This window comes from Myotis nattereri, assembly GCF_964212035.1.
Source record: "Myotis nattereri genome assembly, chromosome: 8".
Taxonomy (NCBI): Eukaryota; Metazoa; Chordata; class Mammalia; order Chiroptera; family Vespertilionidae; genus Myotis; species Myotis nattereri.
Window position 1 is genome coordinate 12,062,903 of NC_138083.1, and position 21,509 is coordinate 12,084,411.

General features: G+C 54.8%; 1 protein-coding gene across 3 annotated transcripts in view; it reads right to left on the reverse strand.

The window, feature by feature from the left end:
• The window catches only part of BCAS4 (breast carcinoma amplified sequence 4), a 52,745-nt gene extending 35,237 nt beyond the window's left edge, over positions 1 to 17,508 (reverse strand). Inside the window, exons 1-2 of one of the 3 annotated variants that reach the window (XM_081097529.1) lie at positions 17,265 to 17,508; positions 5,549 to 5,620 (exon numbers count right to left, since the gene is read on the reverse strand). In XM_081097529.1, the coding sequence (XP_080953655.1) occupies positions 5,549 to 5,620; positions 17,265 to 17,444 (252 nt within the window). In that variant the 5' untranslated portion in view covers positions 17,445 to 17,508. The remainder of the gene's footprint in view (positions 1 to 5,548; positions 5,621 to 17,264) is intronic. The other 2 variants (XM_081097527.1, XM_081097528.1) reach the window with 2 other exon arrangements.
• Positions 17,509 to 21,509: the final 4,001 nt, after the last annotated feature.

Genomic DNA, 21,509 nt, shown 5'->3' on the forward strand with positions numbered 1-21,509 from the left:
CCAAACTGTGGGTCTTAGGGAGCTCTCTGCACCTGCCCAGGGGCAGGCTGCACCCCGGGGAAAGCAGAGGGTAATTTTCGGGAAACAGGCCCTGTAAAGAGGAACTATTTTATCTTCAACCTTATTTTACTGGTGATGAAACTGAGAAAAGGTCAGGAACACGGAATGAGCTGGCCCAGGAGCACAAAGCTACAACGCGGGAGATGGGAGACTCCAATCCAGGTTGGTCTGAGGCCATCCCCCCAAACCAGAGATCCGCACACAGGTTCTGTCTACCCACAGAGAACCAGCATCATGCCTTAAACACACACACGTGCAAAAAAGAAACCAAGAAGGGCTCAACCCAGCCAGGTGCCAAGATCTACAATTAAGACTATTTCCCTTAGAAACCCAGGTTTCTGGCTGCTGCAGACCAGGCCACCCTGAGGCCCAGTTCCACGTGGCAGCAACCATCTCGAGCGGGGTGGCAGCTGCCTGCTTTGGTTCACCATAGTCCCCACCACTCCCTACTGTGTCCCCAGCATGGCGTCCCTGGACACCCTGTGCCCTTTCCTTGTTATAGGGGCGTCAAAGGGAAGCGACATGTTTCTCTTCTCACAGCCACCCCGTGACACACCATCGCGTCCCAGGCACCCGAGTTTGCTTGTTTTGTTTGTTCCTGAGCAGAGCAAAGAGATGTCAGTGGGGAAGCAATGCTTTTCAGGCCCTGCCAGGACGACCCCAGGCAGGCTCACTGGCTGAGCCCCCTCCTCCTGAGCTGAGTGCTGGAGCCCAGACGTCTGGGCAGTGGAGGTGGGGTTATCACGGAGCCGAGACCGCTGTCCAGGATGATTCAGGGCCCCAGGAAGGAAAGTCAAATGCTCTTGACCCAAGAACACGCACCGATGCCAAATGCAACTGCTGGGCCGAGGCCAACAGGAAATCTCCATTATGTGAGCGCAGTCAGAGTCTGCTCCCTGCCAGGAGGTGGGCCCGAGGCCACGGGGGTGTCAGAAGGCCCTGGCCAGCTGCCCCCACCCCAGAGGGCACCGAGGCGGAAGGCCCTACCGTCCAGTGTCTATATAATCTCGTCAGGGTCACAACCTTCTGGTGCTTTGATACTGGCGACGATGACCTCGGCAGCTACCGTGTGTGGGTCACTCGGTTCACAGCAGGCCCTGTGCTAAGCAGTTATTTTTAATTGGGCGCATATGACATACAGAGCCCAGGCCTCAAGTGGAGAGCTCGATCAGCTCGCACATGTGTTTACATCCGTGTGACCACCACGTGCGCCAATCCACAGAACACCCTTCCACCCGTGAGGCTCCGTCAGGCCTCTTCCCGGGCCTGACACCTTCCCAAAGCTGACCACTCTCCGACTCCCGTCACCATTCGGTAGTTCTGCCTCTTTCTGCACTTCACGTGAGGGGAGCCACATAGAGCGTATTCTTGTGTCTGGCTTCTTTCGCTCAGCATCATGTTTGTGAGCCCCCCGTGCCATTGTGGGTAGCGCTCCCTCCCTCCCTTTGCTCTGTATGAGATCATCTGTCCTCCCGCTCCTACTGCCGCTGGACATCGGGGCGTCGTGAACGAAGCTGCTATGCACACTGCGCTCAAGCCTTCCTGGACATTTGTTTTCATTTCTCCTGGGCAATTATCTAGGGTCAGAGTCGCTGGAATGTAGGGTAAGTATATGCTTGACTTTATAAGAAATCGCCAAACTATTTTCCAAAGTGGCTATGCCCTTTTAAACTCCCATCCTTTCCACACTTGCCATTGTCTGTCCTTTCATTGGGGTCACCCTAGTGCAGCGGTTCTCAACCTGTGGGTCGCGACCCCTTTGGGGGTCGAATGACCCTTTCACAGGGGTCGCCTAAGACCATCGGAAAACACATATATAATTACATATTGTTTTTGTGATTAATCACTATGCTTTATGTTCCATTTGTAACAATGAAAATACATCCTGCATATCAGATATTTACATTACGACTCATAACAGTAGCAAAATTACAGTTATAAAGTAGCAACGAAAATAATTTTATGGTTGGGGGTCACCACAACATGAGGAGCTGTATTAAAGGGTCGCGGCATTAGGAAGGTTGAGAACCACTGCTCTAGTGGATGGAAAGCATACATCCCTGCCTCACCTATTTCTTATGAGAACTCTTTGGAAACGGACACACCGTTACTGGCTAAACATGCCTACAAGTTCTTTATGTCCTTCCAGGATGAGGGGGGGTCTACCAAAGTGTCCTCTCCCAGTGGATCTGGGTCACTTATGTGACTGATTTGACAAAAAAAAAAAAAATGACGGCCATGCCCTGTGTTGATTTCCATATGCAGCCTCCGGAGCCCGGCACCTTCTGCTTCCAGGCTGCTGGCGGGCTCGCTCTGGGGGCCACACCGCCATGCCACGAGGCAGCCCAGGCTCAACACGTGGGGGCTGCACAAAGGACCAGCATGCCTGCCAGGCCCCAGCTCCCCGCTCCCGGTCCAGACATGGACAAGTGCGAGAAGAGCCACCGTGGACAGCCCCGGGCAGCAGGCGCCATGGGGCTCACACAAGCCGCCCTTCTGTGCCCTGCCTTGGCCCACATCACACATGGGCTGCCGTTTTACAGCCCCGCGTCCTGGGGTCGCTGGATGTAGCAGTAGATCGTCGGGACCACTCTCTCCATTTCACAGAGGAGATAATAAGGGCACAGAGAGGTGACGTGCTGTGCCCAAGGCCCCACAGCGGGGAGACTCAGAGCTTGCGTGGCACTATTTCTAAGGTCAAACAGGCCACAGGCACAGGGTAGTGAATCCCAGCCACAGAGAGCGATCGGGGACAGGCTGGCAGAGGAGTTAATGCGCCAGACAGGAAGCCGGACTCATTTCTAACAGCCTGATTTTATCAGAAATGAAGCCGCTTGTCTCTGGACTGTGTACCAGGGAGCCTGGCTTCTCTCAGACCTCTAACTTGATCAGTGTTTCCAAAAGCCAAGGCAGGGACCCGGACCGTGGTCCATGGTGTGACATCACCTGCCCCCAGAGGTCCCCACGCATCCATAGCTTAGATCAAGAGGGGAGTGGAGGTCTGAGCCAGGGCTGACAGCGGGACGCCTCTCCCTGTGCCGTGGAGCTCACAACACCTGGAGGCAGACGTACCAGGTAAGCTAAGCCTCAGCTGTGGGGGCCCAGAGGACCCCCCGATCTAAACAGCATCAGCAGAGAGCATCAGTGAAAGCACTGCAAACTCAAAACGCCCACAGGGGCCGCAAGAGTGCGTACTGGGCACGTTCTATCAGTGCAGACATGCTCATTGCACGTAAACACGCTGAAGTAGTGTTCATGTCCACAGAAGTACACCCTCTCCCATTTCTTGAAACAGGGGCCTCTTGGTCGGGTTGTATTTGCCCGCTTCGGTAGGGCCCAGAGTACAGAGAAATGTTCCTGCCTCAAACACACAGCAGAGGATGGGTGTCCGGCATGTGGCCGTGGAGCCAGGGAAGCTCCCACGGGGGCAGGGGGTCAGTGGCCAGGCCACGGGGCAGCCACTGTGCAGCTCCAGCTGATGCTGGCTGGGTGGGAACCAGCACCCATTGGGGGCCAGATCTCTGCTTTTCTAAGAAGCCAGGAATCCAGATTTGGGGCATGACATTCTATAAATGACAGCAGCGACTTCCTTCCCCCCAAAACATCCACCCTATCTGCAGGCAGGACTGGCCTGAGGGTCACCTGTGTGCGGCCTCAGTATTAAATCTTCGCAGGGATGCAGCTCCAGACGCGGAGCTCAGAGAGGACCTTCTCGATGCAGCCTGCGGCCTTGGGCCTCCTGGTCACCTAACCACGACTTCCCCCATCAGCCTTGGCAGTTTTCAAGGCAGGCGTGGCCTGTCCACACTGACTCCCAGCCCCAGCTGTCCTGGACCCACAGGGGGCTCCTTTCACAGGAGGACAGGCTAGGACCTGTCAGCAGCCATGTCCCTGGGTCCCGTCCACGCCATCTTCCACATCCGCCCCTCGCCGGGGGCCCTCACTGTCCACGCTGCGCCTGGCGTGCCTGCCTGGCCCCCGCTCTCCTTAGCAGTTGAATTCTTTCTGTTGCGTCTCCAACCCCCCACTTAATCACCATGTCTTCTACGAAGCCTTCCCAATTTCCCAGGCAGAATTTAATGCTTCTGCTCCTTTTTTTTTTTTTTTTTTTTTTTTTTTTTTTTAAGGAAGCCAAGTCTTAGGATATGTGCCTGTTCCTTCTGGACCCGCTTTCTCTCTTCAAAACCTCTGCAGCCTCCCTCTGCCCCTGCGCACACGGCGATGACAGCATTTCCACCGTGAACGACAGCGACTGGAGCGCACAGCGCCCTCCCAGCGGCCTGCGCTCCCCCAGCGGACTGGGCTCGGGGACAGCACGGGGACCCTGCACCCTCGGACCCACACAGGGCCCGGCCGGGGAAGGCGTCCATATTTGGGGAGGAAGGAAGGACTGACTGAGAGGCCACGTGAAGTCTGTCTGATTACCCAGCTCCCACCCGAGCCACCACCTGAACTGAAATATCGGCTCGAGAGAGACACACACACAGGTCCTCGTGGGACCATCTGTCCGTTCACTGCCGTGTCCAGGGGGGCGCAGGGAGGTCTGGAGAATGAATGGGCTGACACGGTGCCCATCACGTTGGGTTGCTTCTCGGGGAGACGAGGTCACACAGGAGACACACTTCCTGGAGTGCCTGGCACAAAGCAGATGTGCGGTAAACATCTGGGGCTGCTGTACTGCGACCCCTGGGCTCCCAGCCTCCGCTGCAGCCCTGGCTTCCCAGGCACCGTCTACACCACAGCTGGCTGGGCTCCGGCTCCCGGGAGAGGCAGGGCCAGGCCGCAGCATGGAGCTCTGCCCTCCCGGCTCCCAGGCAGACACCTCCATCTCTGGTGGCTGGTTTGCCTTTAATAAGCTTGGGAATTTCCAGAACGGTCTATCATGGCTCCTTGGGGCCTCATGCCTGGCTGGCAGCAAGCCTGGGGACACCAGGATCCAGAGGAGATTGCTAGAGAATAGGGAGTGGAGATCTTGTCTTCTGGGCCTCAGGCACCATCTTCCATGTTCTTCCCCACCCAACTGAGGGGATTTGACCCAAAAAACCAGGGTGGGAGGCAAAGGTGGAGGCAAGAGGGTTCGGGAAGGAGGCGATGCCCAGGCCAGCCCTGCCAGGCCTCGCCGGCCTGAGGCGCTTCCTGGTGACTCCACATCTGCCCGGGGAACTGCGCAGCGCGAGGGAAGTTAAATATAGTCTCAGCATCCCGCAGGGCTCGCGCCGGCGCCGAGAGTGCCACCTGGTGGCCCGCGCCCGCTCCTCTGAGGAATAAAACCTCCGGGGAGGACGCAGCAAGATGGCCGGCCGGCTGGCCGGGAAGCCTGGGTGTGGAGGGGGAGAGCGAGCGCATGGGGTTTTCCCATCACCGCTGGCCGAGGCCCCACTCCTGCTGGTTGCTAAATCTCCACCCAAATGGCTTCCCCAGCAAACTCAGGCCGGGCCTGGCGTGTGGCCTGCGGAAACCACGGCTCCGGCCGGCGGGCGGCACTCACCATGTCGGCCAGGCTGCAGAACTCCTCCAGCCGCAGGAGCATCCCCTCGATGGTCTCCTCCACCTCCTTCGCCTGGAGGACAATATCCCGGAGGTTAGCAAATGGTTTCCAGGGAGACAAGTGCCCTTCATTTTTAAGAAGAGCAAACTGCATGTTAGTCATCTGCCCACTTCCCTCTAACCCAGTGGTTCTCAACCGTGGCTGCACATGAGAATCACCTGGGAATCTTTTTAAAATCCTGATTTCTGGGCCCCATCCTCCGGAAATTCTGTTTCTTTGTTACTAATGTTGTGGCCCCACCCCATGACAAAGAAACAGAATTTCCGGAGGATGAGGCCCAGAAATCAGGATTTTAAAAAGATTCCCAGGTGATTCTCATGTGCAGCCAAGGCTGAGAACCACTGCTCTAGACCTACTCTTCCTTTGCAAACCCTCTCCTAGCCTCATCGGAAACAGGGATAATCTGGTCGCATTCCTGATGCTTGAGGACTGGGCAAAGCCTCTGTGGGCCATCCACTCTATGCAGCTTTCTTTTTCTTTAATATATTTTATTGATTTTTTACAGAGAGGAAAGAGAGGGATAGAGAGTTAGAAACATCGATGAGAGAGAAACATTGATCAGCTGCCTCCTGCACACCCCCTACTGGGGATGTGCCCGCAACCCAGGTACATACATGCCCTTGACTGGAATTTGCAGGCTGACGCTCTATCCACTGAGCCAAACCGGCCAGGGCTCTATGCAGCTTTCAAAAGACATGAAATACCAACAGGAAGTAACAAAGGTACCCTTAAGATCCCCGTTGTTCAGGCGAGGAAACCGAGGCCCAGAGAGGTGAGGACACCTGCCGGCCAGTGGCAGGGCCGGGATCCTCACGTAGGTTTGAGCCCACAGCCTCAAAGCCGCCGGCTCTAACAACCCCGAGACGTGCCTGCAGAGAGGAGGCGTGAGCCGCAGGAGATGAAGACGATAAGCCGAGTCTGGGACGACACCACAGACACAGGCCCGCAGTGATATCTACCAACTGCGAACAGCCGGGACGGACTCTCACTACAATGTTATTCATTGTCTGCAATTCAGCTTTCACTGGGCGCCCTATTGTTTCTTTGGGAACCCTGTCATCAGCCCGGGAGAGCAGGGGTTGGGGGGAGTGAAGAGGGAGACTGGAAAGGTTTTACGTAATTTGAAGGGTCCCAGCTCGTTACCAGGGCCAGGCAGTGACGTGACCGTGACCGAGTGACAGCCCCTGGGCCCCGGGCTGATCTCGAAGGTGCCAGACCCCTTTCATTTTCCAAGAGAGGCCAGAGTCCTCACTTCATGAGAAATGTCCCAATTTTTAAATAGTGGCACAAATTCAAAAAAGATACATTTTTTTCGAACGCTCCACGGGCCAAGCTCAACAGGAATGTGAATGGGTCGGCCAGTTTATAAGCCCTGCTTTCATCCCTTGTGCAGAAATTAGTTTGACCCTTTTCCCCTCAGGTATGTGCAACTCTCAAGGCTTATAAAATATGTGAGGTTTTTGTGTGTATTTTTTTTTTTAAATTTCCAGGCATCTAGGAAGACACTTCTAGACCCTGAACCTCTTTCTCTGGCTCACCAGGCCAATCACGCTGCTCAGGGAGGCGACAGCAGACATCTCTGGGCAGGCCTGGGACCGCCCCCCACACCCGAAGGCTCCTCACCACCCACGTGCCCCGGGAACTGCTTAGTGCCAGAGCCGGCTGCTTGCAGCGCGAGCTGTCGCCACCACCACAAAGTAAACGACTGCAAAAAGCCCTCCTTCCGGCTGGAGTATAAATAGTGCCCCGCTGCAATTTTAAACTCTGGAGCCTTCATCTCACAGCTGGGACTATTTCTGTGCCTGCCGGGGGAGGCTGTCAGGGAGGGCGACCTCATGGAGGGAGGCTGGGAGACACACAGGACGTTCTCCCCGGAAGTGAAATCCAAGGTAAAATGCCTTGAAGGTGCTAAGGGAGAAAGAAGGTTGGCTGTTCCTCCTGATGCAGAGAAGAGGAAGAGGTGGGGGCGGGCACAGAGGGGCACAGGGGGGGGTGCTGAGACCCCCCGCGGAGCACGGGTGTAGACAACGCAGACCCGCCCCGGCTGGACCGCTGCCTCCTTCCCAATGAGCCTGAAGCCCAGCTCCGAGGAAGCGCAGCTCAACCTGTGCCGGCAGGTGCAGAAGGAAGTTAGTCGGTCCTGGGTTCAAATCCCATCTTCTCTTTTGCCAGCCGTGCGACCTTGATCCAAGGGTTTGACTTCTGCATTTTGGTTGGCTCCCCTGTGCCAGGAGCCTCGGCTGGGCAGGGCTGGTAGGAAGCTAACCTGACAATAAAGGTGGCTGAATTTAACAGAGAGCCCGCACACAGTAGGTGTGTAAGTGGCTGCTTTCTGTCTCTCTCTCACTGGATTGCAAAAGCAAGGGCCAATCACCATAAGTGGACCATCTCATTTGAGCCTCAGGAGAACTCGATACAGCAGGTGCTGGAATTCCCCCCTCTTCTGGACTGAGAAACAAAGGACCAGAAAGCTCAAGTCACTTGCTCACGGTCACACAGCTCGTAAGTGCGGAAGCCATTTTTGACCCCCCGAGCACTGACTCCAGAGCTGACGTCTAGCCACCAGGATGCTCCTGGGGGAGAGGGAAATGGGTCCCCTTATTGCTACCTGTCAGCTATCGTCTCCCCGCCCGCCTCCTGGCGCTTAGGGTGGTGCCCCAAAGCAGGAGGCAGCCCAGGAAGCGTTTGCTGACTGTCCGGTGGGCTAAGGGAGGAACAAGCCCCAAGACGTTCCCAACCCACAGGAAGGAGCTCAGAATTAGCACCCCACCGGCCCACAAATCATTCACGGGACCATTTTCTCTCCAGATAATCCCCTAAGTGGCCTCAGAAACCAGAGTCCTGCAGGCTGCAGCCCACACACCCTTTGAAGCGGCCCATAATCAGGATGAATGCCCTCGCCGTCCTTTGTGGCTCCCCGGGCACACATTGTCCTGCTCCGAGGGGAAGGACGCAAATGGCTCACTTTTAGTAACATTCAGGGCACGGCCAGTGGACACTTATTTTAACATGTGTGAAGCATAGCATTTGCTTTCTTCTTCCGCACCCCCCTCCTCCCAAAGTGCCAATCGAAACTTCCCAGCTGGGTTGGCAACAAAACACACACACACACACACACACACACACACACACACACACGAAAAGGGGCTGGCTCCTGCCTACCAAGTGACTGGCATAAAAAAACAACAACACACACACACACAGACACAAGAAGACCCCCCACCTATGGTCTTCTCTAACTCAACAAATGGAAACGCCACTGTCCAGTTGCTCAGATAACTGGGGGCATCCTTGACTCATCTTCCTTTCTCTCCCCTCATCCCATCCAATCTATACACAAATCCTCTCGGTTCTTCCTTAAAAAAATGTACCCCAAATCCGACCGCTTCTCCCCATCTCCCTCGCCACCACCCTGGCACAAGGTACTGTCCTCTCTTGCTGGGACTAGTGCAGCAGTCTGCTCACTGGTCCCCTGCTCCCCCTTCTGCTCCCCTTCAATCTGCTCTCCTAAAAGATCCTGTTAAACCCAAAGTCTCCTCAGCTCAGAATCTTCCGCCCGCCCTTTCGCAGTAGCTACAACCCCAAATGGAAAACAGTACGTGTTGGCGAGGATGTGGAGCACTTGGGACCCTGCTCAGACCCCCTGCTGGCAGGACCGTGAATTTGTGCAGCAGCTTTGGAAACCAGTCTGGCAGTTCCTCAAAAGGCTAAACATAGAGGTGCCCTCTGATCCAGCAATACATCCCAGAGGATAGCCAAGCACCCCCAAAACACAGGCTGTTACAAAAACATGGACATGTTCTTAACAGCCAAAAAGTGGAAACAACTCCCATCCATCAACCGATGAACGGACAAAGAAAACGTGTTCCATCCCGCGGTGGAAAAGTATTCAGCCGCAGGAAGGAGCGAGGTCCTGCCACACGCCACAGCACGGACGAGCCTGGAAAATACGCCGCGTGAAGGCAGCCAGGCACAAAAGCCACTGGTGCAGGATTCCTTTGATGTGAATGTCCAAGGGGACAAATCCACAGACAGGAAGTACATTGCTGGTTGTCTCCCCCAAGGGACGCGAGGAAGGGGAAACAGGGAATGGTTATGGGGCTTCCTTTGGGTGATGGAAATGTTCTGGAATTAGGTGATGTTTGTACAACACAGTGAATATACCAAAGAACACTGGGTTACACACTTTAAATGGTCAGATTTATGTTGCATGAATTTTATCTTAATTAAAAAGAAATCCTCTCCTCTTTTCCACCTCACTCAGTAATGTCAAATAGAACTCCCTTTCCCTGTACCATCTGTACCACCCCCCTCCTCTCCAACCTCATCACCTGCTGCTCACTCCCCCCCACCAACCACATTACCATGTCCTCACCCCAGGGCCTTTGCACCTGATGTTCCCTCCACTGGTGAAGCTCAGCCCATGCTTCCTTTGCTCAAATGTCTCTCTTCGATGAGGACTCCCCTGACCTTGCAACTCGCCTACCATTCCCTGTCCTGCCCCAGTTTATGTCTCTTTACTTTTACCACCAAACTATATATTTTACTTGTTCCCTTTCATTTTCCTCCATTGGAATAAAAGCTCCTGGAGGGCAGGGGTGTTAGTCTATTTGATTCCCCTTTGTATTCCCAGGGCCTAGAACAGTGATGGCGAACCGAACCTATGACACGCATGTCAGAGGTGACACGTGAACTCATTTTTTTGGTTGATTTTTCTTTGTTAAATGGCATTTAATTATATAAAATAAATATCAAAAATATACATCTTTGTTTTACTATGGTTGCAAATATCAAAAAATTTCTATATGTGACACGGCACCAGAGTTAAATTAGGGTTTTTCAAAATGCTGACACGCCGAGCTCAAAAGGTTTGCCATCACTGGCCTAGAACAACTCCTGGCACATAGTAGGTGCTTGTGCTTCCAAAGCTGGTCCGCCACCGCCCTCCACCCCACATACTTTTGTGCACTATGACTCTGCCCATGAAGCGGTGGGATCCATTCCTCCCACCCCTGAGTCTGGCCGGGCCTATGACTTGCTTTGACCGATAGAATGTGCTAGAAGCAGTGCTCTGTGACTTCTGAGTCTAGGCTTCAAGAGACTGCAGCATCTGAGTCACTCCCTTTGAAGACAACGGCCATGTGAAGAGGCCCAGACAACTCTGTGGGGAGGCCACGTGGACGGGGGCCGAGATGCCCGATGTATGAGTGAGGCCGTGCTGACCTTCCGAGGTGGCCAGGCCTCCGGCCAGAGGAAGCCCCGCAGGTAGGCTCAGCCGACACCATGGGAGCAGAACCACTCGAATGAGCCCGTCAGCCTGCAAACCATGCACCATAAATGGTCGTTGCTTTCAGCTACTTAAGTCTGGGGTAGTTTGCTACCTGACAATTGATCACTAATGCAGTGCTCAATGGATATTCGCTGCAGGAAAGGAAGGAAGGAGGGAGGGAGGACAGCAGTGAGCCAGGAAAGGAGGAAGAAGAAACGCACTCTCCTGGAGGAGCCCGCCTGAGAGCAGCGGCCTGGACTGCTGTGTGGTCCCAACCACACCTCTGACCAGCTCTGTGCCTCAGTTTCCCCATTTGAAAACTGGAGGAGAACAATCCTCAGACTCTCTCTGTCTTGAGATGAAAGCTGAGGCGGGTCAAGTAATTTTTCTGGGTCCCTCTCGGTGAGATGCTATATCCATATCAGAGATGATCGTAACCTGGACCCTAGCAGGGTGTCCGAACTCAGAGGGACGCTGAAGCCAGGCAGGAGATGAGCACCGGGGAGGGGGCCCTGCTGCCGCAGCGTGTCCAGCACACGGCTTGCTTTCCGTTTCCTGCTTCTGACGGAGACCTCTGACTCTCTCTAGGAAACACAGCCGCACAAGCAGGCAGCTGACGCTCTGGCAGGGAGACACCAGGGAGGGGTGGGGACTGTGGCAAACAGGAGACCCGGGCCCCATCGACAGAGGGTGGCTGCTACTTGGCCGCAGCGGACTGTCCCAGGTAGGAATGTGCCACACCTGCTTTGTTCAAGACAAATGATGGCCCAGACATTTATGCAAACTCTCCCAATTCAAAAATGTTCAAAACTAACCTAAACATTTTAAAATCACTGTGACGGCCAAACAAACCTGTCCACGGGCTGAATGGGGTCTTCAAACCTCTGGCCTATCAGCATCTTTAAAATACAAACATACATGAAATGTCCAGAAAAGATGAATTTATAGAGAGAAAGTTGATTAGTAGGGGTTGGGGGGGTGAACTAAGGGGAAGAGGGTTTCTCTTGGGGGTAATGAAAATGTTCTAGAAGTGACTGTGGTTGATGGTTGTGCAACTCTGTGAATATATTAAAAGCCATTAAATTGTACACTCCCACAGGTGAACTGTGTGTATAGAATGATATCACAGTAACACTGTAAACACACACACACACACACACACGCACACACCTCCTCCTAGAAACCACGCAGTCCATTCAGCCCAGGCCAGGCACAGGGCACGGAACTGAAGTCCTGCACCTGCTGCTACCACCGTTTTGCAGAGGCCAGAGGCCAGTCATTTGGATTTTTATTTGAAACTCCCGCTTTCCCCTTCTCCCGGGCGCGCTCAGAGCTGGCTCGGCTGCAGGCAGCTGGCCACCAGGCAGAAGCCTCACCACGCGACCAGCCGAGCTGATGGGCACTGGGGTCATTTCCAACGCGTGGGAACTAGTCTGTTCTAAAGCGTCTCGGCTGGTGGGTGCTGAGGGTCAGCCAGACGTGGCACCTTTGGCCCCGGCTCCAGGCTGACTCCCTCGCAGCACGGCCACCCTAGGACAAGAGGGGGTTCGGGGCCAGATGGCTCCTTCCACAGCAGGAGAAAGAGGAGAACTCCCCCCTGACAGAGGCTGCCCCTCTCCACGCACCCACAGGGCCCTGGCTCCTCACACTCCTGCAGGTTCTTACTCCGGGGTGTGGCCAGCTGAGTCCATGTCCACCTGACTGGCACAGAAGCGGCCTCCCCGCTGCCACCCTGCTCCTCCAGCACCCCCAGACTGCAGTCCGTAAGCTGCTCGCAGCTCTCCCTGCTCAGGGCGTCTATCCATGACCCCAGAATCGGATCCGGTCTCCACCCCCTCGCCCCAGGCCTGGTATGGCCCTGCCCACGCGCCCCCTGGATCACCGAGTCCTCCCACCGGGCAGCTCCTCCTCTCTCTGGACCTGTGCCCTGTCGCACCTTCCAGTCCTCCCTGCGTCTCCATCCCAGCCCTCAGCTGTCTCCTGGTGTTCAATTACTGATCGTTACTAGTCTGCTCATCTGACTGCTAGGCCAGCCCTGAGGGCAGGCACCGCACCTGTCTCCCTGGCCTCTCCCAGGTGCCCAGCGCAGTGCCCAGCACACAGCAGGTCTGCCATAAAGACCCGAGGAACAAATGCATACAGAACTACAGCTTGAGGCAGAGCAGACTGTGCCCGGCTCCACCCACCGCCTTCCAGTCTGACCGTGTGAAGACTGATGCCCAAAGGGACCGCGAGGCACAAGGACAGGACGCCTGGGGGAGGGGCTTCCCACGGGCACACGGTGTTTGCAGGTTGGACTCAATAAAATATTCTTGGCTTCCACACAGAAACAGCCTCGTCTACGTTTTTCTTAAAACTCAAGGGCATCTTTGGCTAATTTATGTTTTCCGACTTTAGTCCAGACACGTGGTTTGGAGAAATAGTTCCCTCTCCTCTTATCACGACTACAGAAAAATACAAGTTCAAGCACCAGGGCAAATGGTAACTGATACCAGCTTCAGTACGGGGGAGACAATAGGGAAAAGTGGGGACTGTGGCAAACAGGGGGCCACAACTGGGAAACATGGACCTAGGATTACCAGACTCTTCATTATTTTAAATAAACAAGAAACTCGGGTTTTCTTAAGATAATAATTCTCCATTTAAAAAGCCCTCTCTGGTTTGAAGCAACCACATCAAATCCTGATCTAAGCCATGTGTGGTTAAAGGACCCAGCTGCTTTCTCCGCCATCATCCTCTGCTCATTCCGCAAAGATCCTTCATCTCCTTCCATCTAAGCCAGCGGTTCTCAACATGTGGGTCGCGACCCCTTTGGGGTCAAACGATCCTTTCACAGGGGTCGCCTAAGACCATCCTGCATATCAGATATTTACATTACGATTCATCACAGTAGCAACATTACAGTTATGAAGTAGCAACGAAAATAATTTTATGGTTGAGTCACAACATGAGGAACTGTATTAAAGGGCCAGAAGGTTGAGAACCACTGATCTAGGCCATCAACCCATCTGTGTACCGCAGGAGTCCAATGGAATTCTGAAAGACCAGAAATTCATGGGGGTATCCGTGCTCAGCCATGTGGGAGGGCCCTGAGCTCCCCCTTGTAAGTGACAGAGCACCCAAGAGCAAACCTCTCCCTCTCTCCCTGCCACCTTGATGCAGCTTCCGGAGAGCCCCCTTGAACCTTCCCCCAAAAGAGGAAGCTCAAACCAGAAACAGAGAGACAGTAAAACACACAACAGCTGGTTGGACAGAAACCCCGAAGGGCACTGGAAACAGTAAAACCCTCACCTGCCACCAATCTCAGCACTCGGCCCCGCAGCAGCCCCTGCATCCTGTGAGCCATTGCCAAGGGCTGGCCCGGCTCCTGCCTCCTCACCAGCCACACCTGCCACTGCCCCCTTCTGCTGCTGCTCTTCCGTCCCGACAACACCTGCTTCACCCACCCAGAGCCTTTGCACCTTCTGGTCCCTCTGCCTGCAATATATTTCTCCTCCCTCTCAGCCAACTCCTACTCATGCTTCAGGGCTCAGCCTACAATGACACTGCCTCGTGGAAGCCCTCCCTGATCTCGCCCAGACAAGCCCAGGGTCCCTCGGCTAGTCACCCACCTAGATCCTGGACCTCTGTCCTTCCTCCCAGCACATTCCTCCATGGTGACCACAGGTCTTGGCTTTCTCAGAGAGGCCGTCCCCGCCCGTTGCCTCCCAGGCACACAGAGAGATGCCCGCTATCACATCACCCCATGTTGCATTCCCACAGCTTCCATCACAATTTACGGCTTTTGTGTGTTCGTGTTTCCTGTTCTAAGAGAGCAGGGCCCTGTGTGTTTCACCGCTGCGGTGTCCTCAGTGTCTGGCATATGGTAGGGGTTCAGGGTGTTCCATGAAGCAGGTACACTTCACCAGGAACCACAGGACAGGCCTAGGACTAGGCTGGGCTGGGCTGAAACTCCCACTGCTCCCTTTAAAAGCCAAAAGTGGACTCAGGAGAAGGCCAGTGGGGGCGGGCCTGCTGCCCAGGCCAGTTCCCAAAGCAGACCTCCCTTCTCCCACTCAGTTGCCCACCTGCAAACAGCCCGGCTCAGGGACCTGCTGAAGAATTAGCTGTAAGTAGAGGCTGCAGATGACTCAACTCGGGTAGTTTCTGCTTCTTTTGGTGAATAAACTTCAGCAAGCAAGCGCTCTGAGTGGGCTCATTGCCGCACAGAGCTAAGGGAGTTGGGCTCTTCATTAAGGCCCTTACGAACGACTGCGAGCCAACCCGTGTCTCAGTTAAAGACAGCCTGAGTGAGAAAATGAAGTTAGCACACGCAGCTCCTCTTGAAAGCTTTCCCTAATAGAGACTAAAGGAAGCGGAGGTTCAGCCACCGGGCACAGGGACATCTCACCGCTGAGAGCAAGGCAGAGAAAGCACAAAAAGACACTCAGGTTGCTCAAACCAGTAAAAGTCTGCAGACAGCCTCCATGCCCACCCCTGGGGGCATGGTCAGAAGTTACAGTACCTCCATGGGACGCCCCTTATTCTGCAAGGGCCTGTCTTCCCGGCTATAAAATCGGCATAACCGCCTCCCAGCCACTGGGTCGCTGCCAGGATGCAATGCCACAGTCCACGAACGGAGTTCGGCACACAGCTGCATAGTATGTGCCCAGGAAACAGGATAATTGTCATTGAACGTGGGATACTAGGAAGGCAAAGAATCATGCAGACCTACACTCTCCCCTACCCGCCTCAGATGACTATGCAACACTTAAAATGTGGGCCGGTCACAACTGAGATGTATTGTGAGTTCAATATTAAAAACCTGATTTCAAAATGCAAAAATCTCATTAAATTTTTTTTACATTGATGACATGTTGAAATGATATACTGGCTACACCATTATTTTAAGTAACTGAAACCAATCACGCCTGTTTCCTTTCCCTTTATTATGTGGGTCCAGAACATTTAAAATTACATGGATGGCGCACATTTGTGGCTCAGATTCGATTTCTACTGGACATGCTGTTTTTAAAAATTGAGGTATCAGCCCTCGCCGGTTTCTCAGTGGTTAGAGCATTGGCCCGCGGACTGAAGCGTCGGGCAAGTACCTTGGTTGACAATGCCGGACTCGAGTGGGCCGCGGGCAACCAACGGCTGTGTCTCTCTCACATCAATGTTTCTCTCTCTCTCTATTTCTCCCCCTCCCTTCCACTCTCTAAAAATCAGTGGAGAAAGCATATCCTTGGGTGAGGATTAACAAAATATTTTTTTGAGATATCATTCGCATACCATAAAATTCAGCCTTTTAAAAGTGTACAACTCAGTGGTTTTTGGAAAATTCTTAAAGTTGTGCAACCATCACCACTAATTGCAGAACATTTTCATCACTCTGTACCTTATGTCATTAGCGGTCACTCCCCATTTGTCCACGCTGTTTCAAGTAAAGAAAGGCAAGTTGCAGAACAGTGTCGAGTGGAGATTTAGAAAAAGGAACACATATTGCTATGTATATGCAGACCCACATTTGTAAATGCATCATTAATGTGTGCAATGGTGTACACCAGACTTACTGGTGGTGATCTCAGGGATCTAGGGTCCGGGTGGGAGAGAAAGGGGGCGGGCGCTCACCCTTTATATACTGCTGTACTGCTTTTGAGATTTAAAAAGGGAACGAGTGGAACTTCTAGGCCGACCTAAATAACTCCTGGTGAACTTGGGCAAGTAACTTTTTCACGGCACCGTCAACAGACTGGCTTCCGATGAAGAAGGGTCTAGTTTTAGACCTACTGTTTATTCTGTGCGTTTAAAATAGAAAGTACAGGCAGAGACGAAGTATGTTCCCTCCTAGCAACGGACAGACCGAGGCCGGAGCGTCCCGCACCGCCGCAGCCTGCCCGCCTCCTCCCGCACCTGGCGCACAGCTCCGAGCAGAGCTGCCCCGGGCCTGGCAGGGGTCGTCCTCCCAGGAAAGGGCAGCAGCCCCAAGCCGCCTGGGTCCGATGTCCCGGCCGGAGCTGGGAGGCCTAAGCGGAAGGGAGCCGAGTGGGTACCAAGGGGGGGGGGTCGGCGTAAGGGGTGCGGGCGGCGCGGGGGGGGGGGGGGCGGAGAGTGGGCGGGATCGGCTGGAAGAGAAAGCGGGCGCAACCTGCCGCGCATCTCTGGGTAGCCCCAGGGAGGGAGTCACCGCTTTGCAAAAAAAGGGGACCCCTCGCGCCCCTACTCCTGTCGGGAGCTCCTGCGCCGCGTGCGAGAGAGGATGCGAAGCCGAGAGTTTGGGTCGGGGTACCAGCGCGCTGGGGGCCCCGCACCCGTCCACTTCTCCCCCAGGGCGCGCGGGCCCCAGACCGCCCTCCCCCCCGCCCCAACCGAGACCTGCCTCCTGCACCTCCATCCCCCGTCCCCTACCTCGGCCCCGGGCTCGGGGGTCAGGACGAGCGCAAGCTCGCGAGCCCCGCTGCGCATGGGCTCCGGCCGGTCGGCGTCCGCAAGCAGCATCGGGGGGCTGGCGGGGTCCCGCTGGCGGAAGCAGCCCGGGAGCCCGTCACCGCGACCCGGCCTCGGAGCCCCGCCCCCGGCCGGCTGCATGCCCCGCGGCCAGCCTGGCGGAGGCAGGTCAGGTGCGCGCAGCGGCCCACGCCTCCCGAAGCGCCGGGCCGAGTGGGCAGCGCCACCCAGTGGCGCGCGTTGCTACTGCGCCCGGCCTCGCACGGCGGGTAAACAGGAGATCCTCACACTCCGGCGGATTGCAATCTCCCGGGCTCATCAAACTTCCAAAGTTCGGGCCACACGCCTTCTCGGTTGACACCTGGACGTCAGTGTTGAGGTGCGCCAGGTGCCTTCAACAAACAGCCGAGGCCTAAAGGGCCCTTTTTCATGGGAATCCGGGGAGCAGTGGTTCCGTCCCCGCAGCGCTCTGGGACGCCGTGGGGAGCTTTCAGAAGCCGGGAAGCCAGGCTACAGGCCTCACCTTAGACAGATTCAGCCTGAATCCGTGGCGGGTGGGGCTTGGGCACTGGTAGTTTTTAAACCTCCTGGGGTGACCCAGCGTGCATTCCGGATAGGAAACAGCTATCCTAAAAGATCCTTTCATTTAAAGACCAAAGCCCCCACCCCAGCCCAGCCCCCAAGCCGGCCTCCTCCAGCATCTGCTTGGCGCCAGGCGGGAGTCCTGGAAGTTAGGAATGCGGGTGTGGCGGTCCTCCTCCTCCCCGAGCAGCTTTTAGCATAAGCTCCGGGCATAATTCTCCAGCGCACCACATATGACTCCCCCCCCCCAACCCCCATCACTCATAGGAGGCTTGTCTAGACCCTTTAGCAGTGGTTCTCAACCTTCCTAATGCCGCGACCCTTTCGTACAGTTCCTCATGTTGTGGTGACCCCCAATTTCATTGTTACAAATTGAACATAATTAAAGCATAGTGATTAAGCACGAAAACAATATGTAATTATATATGTGTTTTCCGATGGTCTTAGGTGACCCCTGTGAAAGGGTCGTTCGACCCCCAAAGGGATCGCGGCCCACAGGTTGAGAACCGCTGCTTTAGAGGCTGGGGAGGGTGGGGTGCAGCCCCCAAAGCAAGGCTAATGGAGAAAGTACTAAGCTAGGTAAAGAGATATGGGGGAAGCCTGGAGTTCTAATTTTTCCTATGATGACTTTTCCTTTAAAAGATTAAATTCGTTTTAAAAAATTTTGGCTGGGCTTAGGGTTTCGAATAAATAGACAGGCCACCCCTCCCCCCTCCCATTCAATCTGAATTTATATTTTATCGGATGACCCTGGGTAGGAAGGGGGTGGCAGCACATGCTCAGTCTGCCTTCTGGGTGATTTGTCACTGCACAGTTCCCGCTGCCCACTGCTGCCCACTGCTGATTTCTCCACTTCCCACCCAAACATTCAGGCCTTCAGGCCAGAGTCATTTTCTGGAAAATTCTTGGCAAAGATTTGGGCCTCAGGTGCTTAGAAAAAGGATTTGCTAGGAACTCACTGAACCTGCGCTTAGCTATTCATTACTGTCCTGACCTTCCTGCTCAGAGCCCTTCCACACATTAACCGCCCCCCCCCCTGCCCCGAGGGATGGAGGGCAGACCCTCACCCCTTCAGGCTGGCTGGGGCTCTCCCATGGAAAAACCCAGAAGTGGCCTCAGATTAGCCAAATAGGACTGAGCTCAGCAAACTTCCCCTGATGGATGAATCTCAAAAGCATAACGGGGGGGGGGGGGGGGGGGGAGATACAGAAGGCTCGGTAGGGCACTCTGCCATTAACATAAAGTTTTAAAAACATGTGAAAGCATGCTATATATTGTTTATGGATACAGACATATGGAGTGAGAGCATAAAGCTGTGCCACAGTTAGGAAAGTGGGTGCTTTGGGGTGGGGGTAAATTGGGGAAGGGTATGAAAGGGGGGTTCAATTATAGTTATAACATTTTCTTTCTCCTGCTGCTATTGGTTATAATGTTTAAATGCCCAAAATTACTAATTAAAAACAAAACAAAACAAAAAGCTGGGATGTTAGCTGAAAGTAGGGATTGCCCAGAGACCCTGTCCCTGGAGAGGGGTGTCTGGGGAAGTGATCTGCTCTCTTCCCAAGCACCCCCGTGATTCCTGGGCGCAGTTGGCTAGCCAACAGTCCTGTTGTTTCTAGTCTTTCCCCGCTAAATGTGTGAGTGCCAGTGTGCCTTAGACACAGTTTGCTGAGAATACGGATGCCCGGAGCCAGGTCCCAACTTTCTGCCTCAGCATCTTTGGGGAGCGGGGCACCTGCGTTCTACGTGCTCTGCAGTTGCGGCCCATGCACACGGAAGTCTGAGAGTGACCCTACCTTAGGGAGCTCCCTCTTCCTGCGGGCATTGGCTAGGGACCCCCATGGGAGGCCAAAACAATGCTTTTAAACAAAGAGAACTGAATTTATAAAAATCTCCCGCCTCTCAGTGTACTGGGCCCAAGCCCCAGCGCCCTGCCCGGGGCCCCCAGATCTTGGGGAGACCGTGAGGCAGGCTGCAAGCCTGAGGCCCGGAATGCAGCCGGCCTGGGCCGCACCCTGCCCAAACCAGTTTGAACCAGCTGCGGGGATGGAGCCCTGGCTGTCCCCACGAGCTCCCCCTGGCGCCCAAGCCCAGCTCAGAGCTGCTGCTCAGGCCTCCTCCTCCGTAGTCCTCCCAGGGTACAGGTGGCGGCCTTCACCCCAGCCTGGGGTTGGGGTGCCGGTGACAGCCAGGCCCTCAAGGCCCCCAGGAACCCTAGACGCCCCCAGCTGGGCCCTGCGGTCACGCACCCTTCCTCCCCCACTCCATCTGGCTTCACCTCCTGCTGCAAAATGGTTGCCTGTCTGTGTCTTTTCAAGGTCAGTTCTCTGCCTCCGGCCTCAGACACACAAGGTTCTAGATTAGCAGTGATTCCCTAGCTCAGCTGCACATTGAACTCCTGGGAAACTTCCAGAAAACAATACCCAGACCCCACCCTAGAGACTGGTTTAATTGGTCTGGGGCAGGGCTTTGGTTTGGGGAGGTTTCAAAGCTCCCACAGGGGCTTCTGACCTGCATTGTTCCCGTGCTTGCTTACCTCGTGGGTGCTGGGGACCTGCTGGTCCTTTGGCCTCTACATCACTTCTCACTGCTAATGTGTTCCGAGTGCCTACTGTGTGCCAGGCACTGTTCTCAACTTTTCACATAGAGGGCCTCATTGAAATCCCCCACTCTGTGAGGCAGGCAGGCCCTACTGTGATGCCCATTTTACAGATAAAGAGACTGAGACACGGAGAGGGTAATTGCTTGCCCAGGATCACACCTAGTAACTGGAAAAGTCAGGATTTGAACTGGGACAATCTGATTCTAGAACCTCCGTACAAGATAACCAATGGTTCCCGGGGCCGCCTCCCCAGCTCCAGCCTGGCCTCTTAGGAAAGCCCTCACCAGCCCACCTTTTCACTGCCCTCCACATGATGGTCATCATAAATCTTCAGTGGCTCCCAGTGCCCACCCAGTGAAGTGCAAAGACCTAGCCCTATCTTGCCAATATGTCTCTCGCTGCTTTTCTCTTTGAACCCTACTAACTTGCAAATGGGAGCCCAGAGAGGAGGCACTTAGCATACAAACTGTGAGGGGTCTCCCCCTCAGGTGGGCCCCCCGGACTGAGGGTCTCTGTGCATTAAGTGCCCTGGGCTTCTGCTAGTCTCTCCCAAGTCCTGGCCCTGCCACGCTGCCTGCTGCTATGGACTGAATGTGTGCAGGCCCCGGATTAATATATTGAACTGCAGCCCTCCCCTGAGTGACGGGATTAGGAGGTGGGGGCCTTGGGAGGTGATCAGGCCATGAGGGTGGAGCCCTTATGAATGAGATTAAGGCCCTTATATAAGAGGCCCCAAAATCGCTCCCCCCCCCCCCCCCCGCCACCTACTGCTATGTGAGGACAGTGACAAGGTATCTGTCTGCAACCAGGAAGCGGGTTCTCACCAGACACTGAGCCTGCCAGTGCCACGGTCTTGGACTTGCCAGCCTCCAGAACTGTCAACAGTAAATGCCTGCTGTTTATAAGCCACTCAGTCTGTGGTTCACACGGACGTTCAGACTTGTGGCTTCTCTCGAAAAGGAAGGAGGGATCAGGAAGTAGTGGGCCTGCCCCTGGCCTGATAACACATGGTCAGGTAAGAA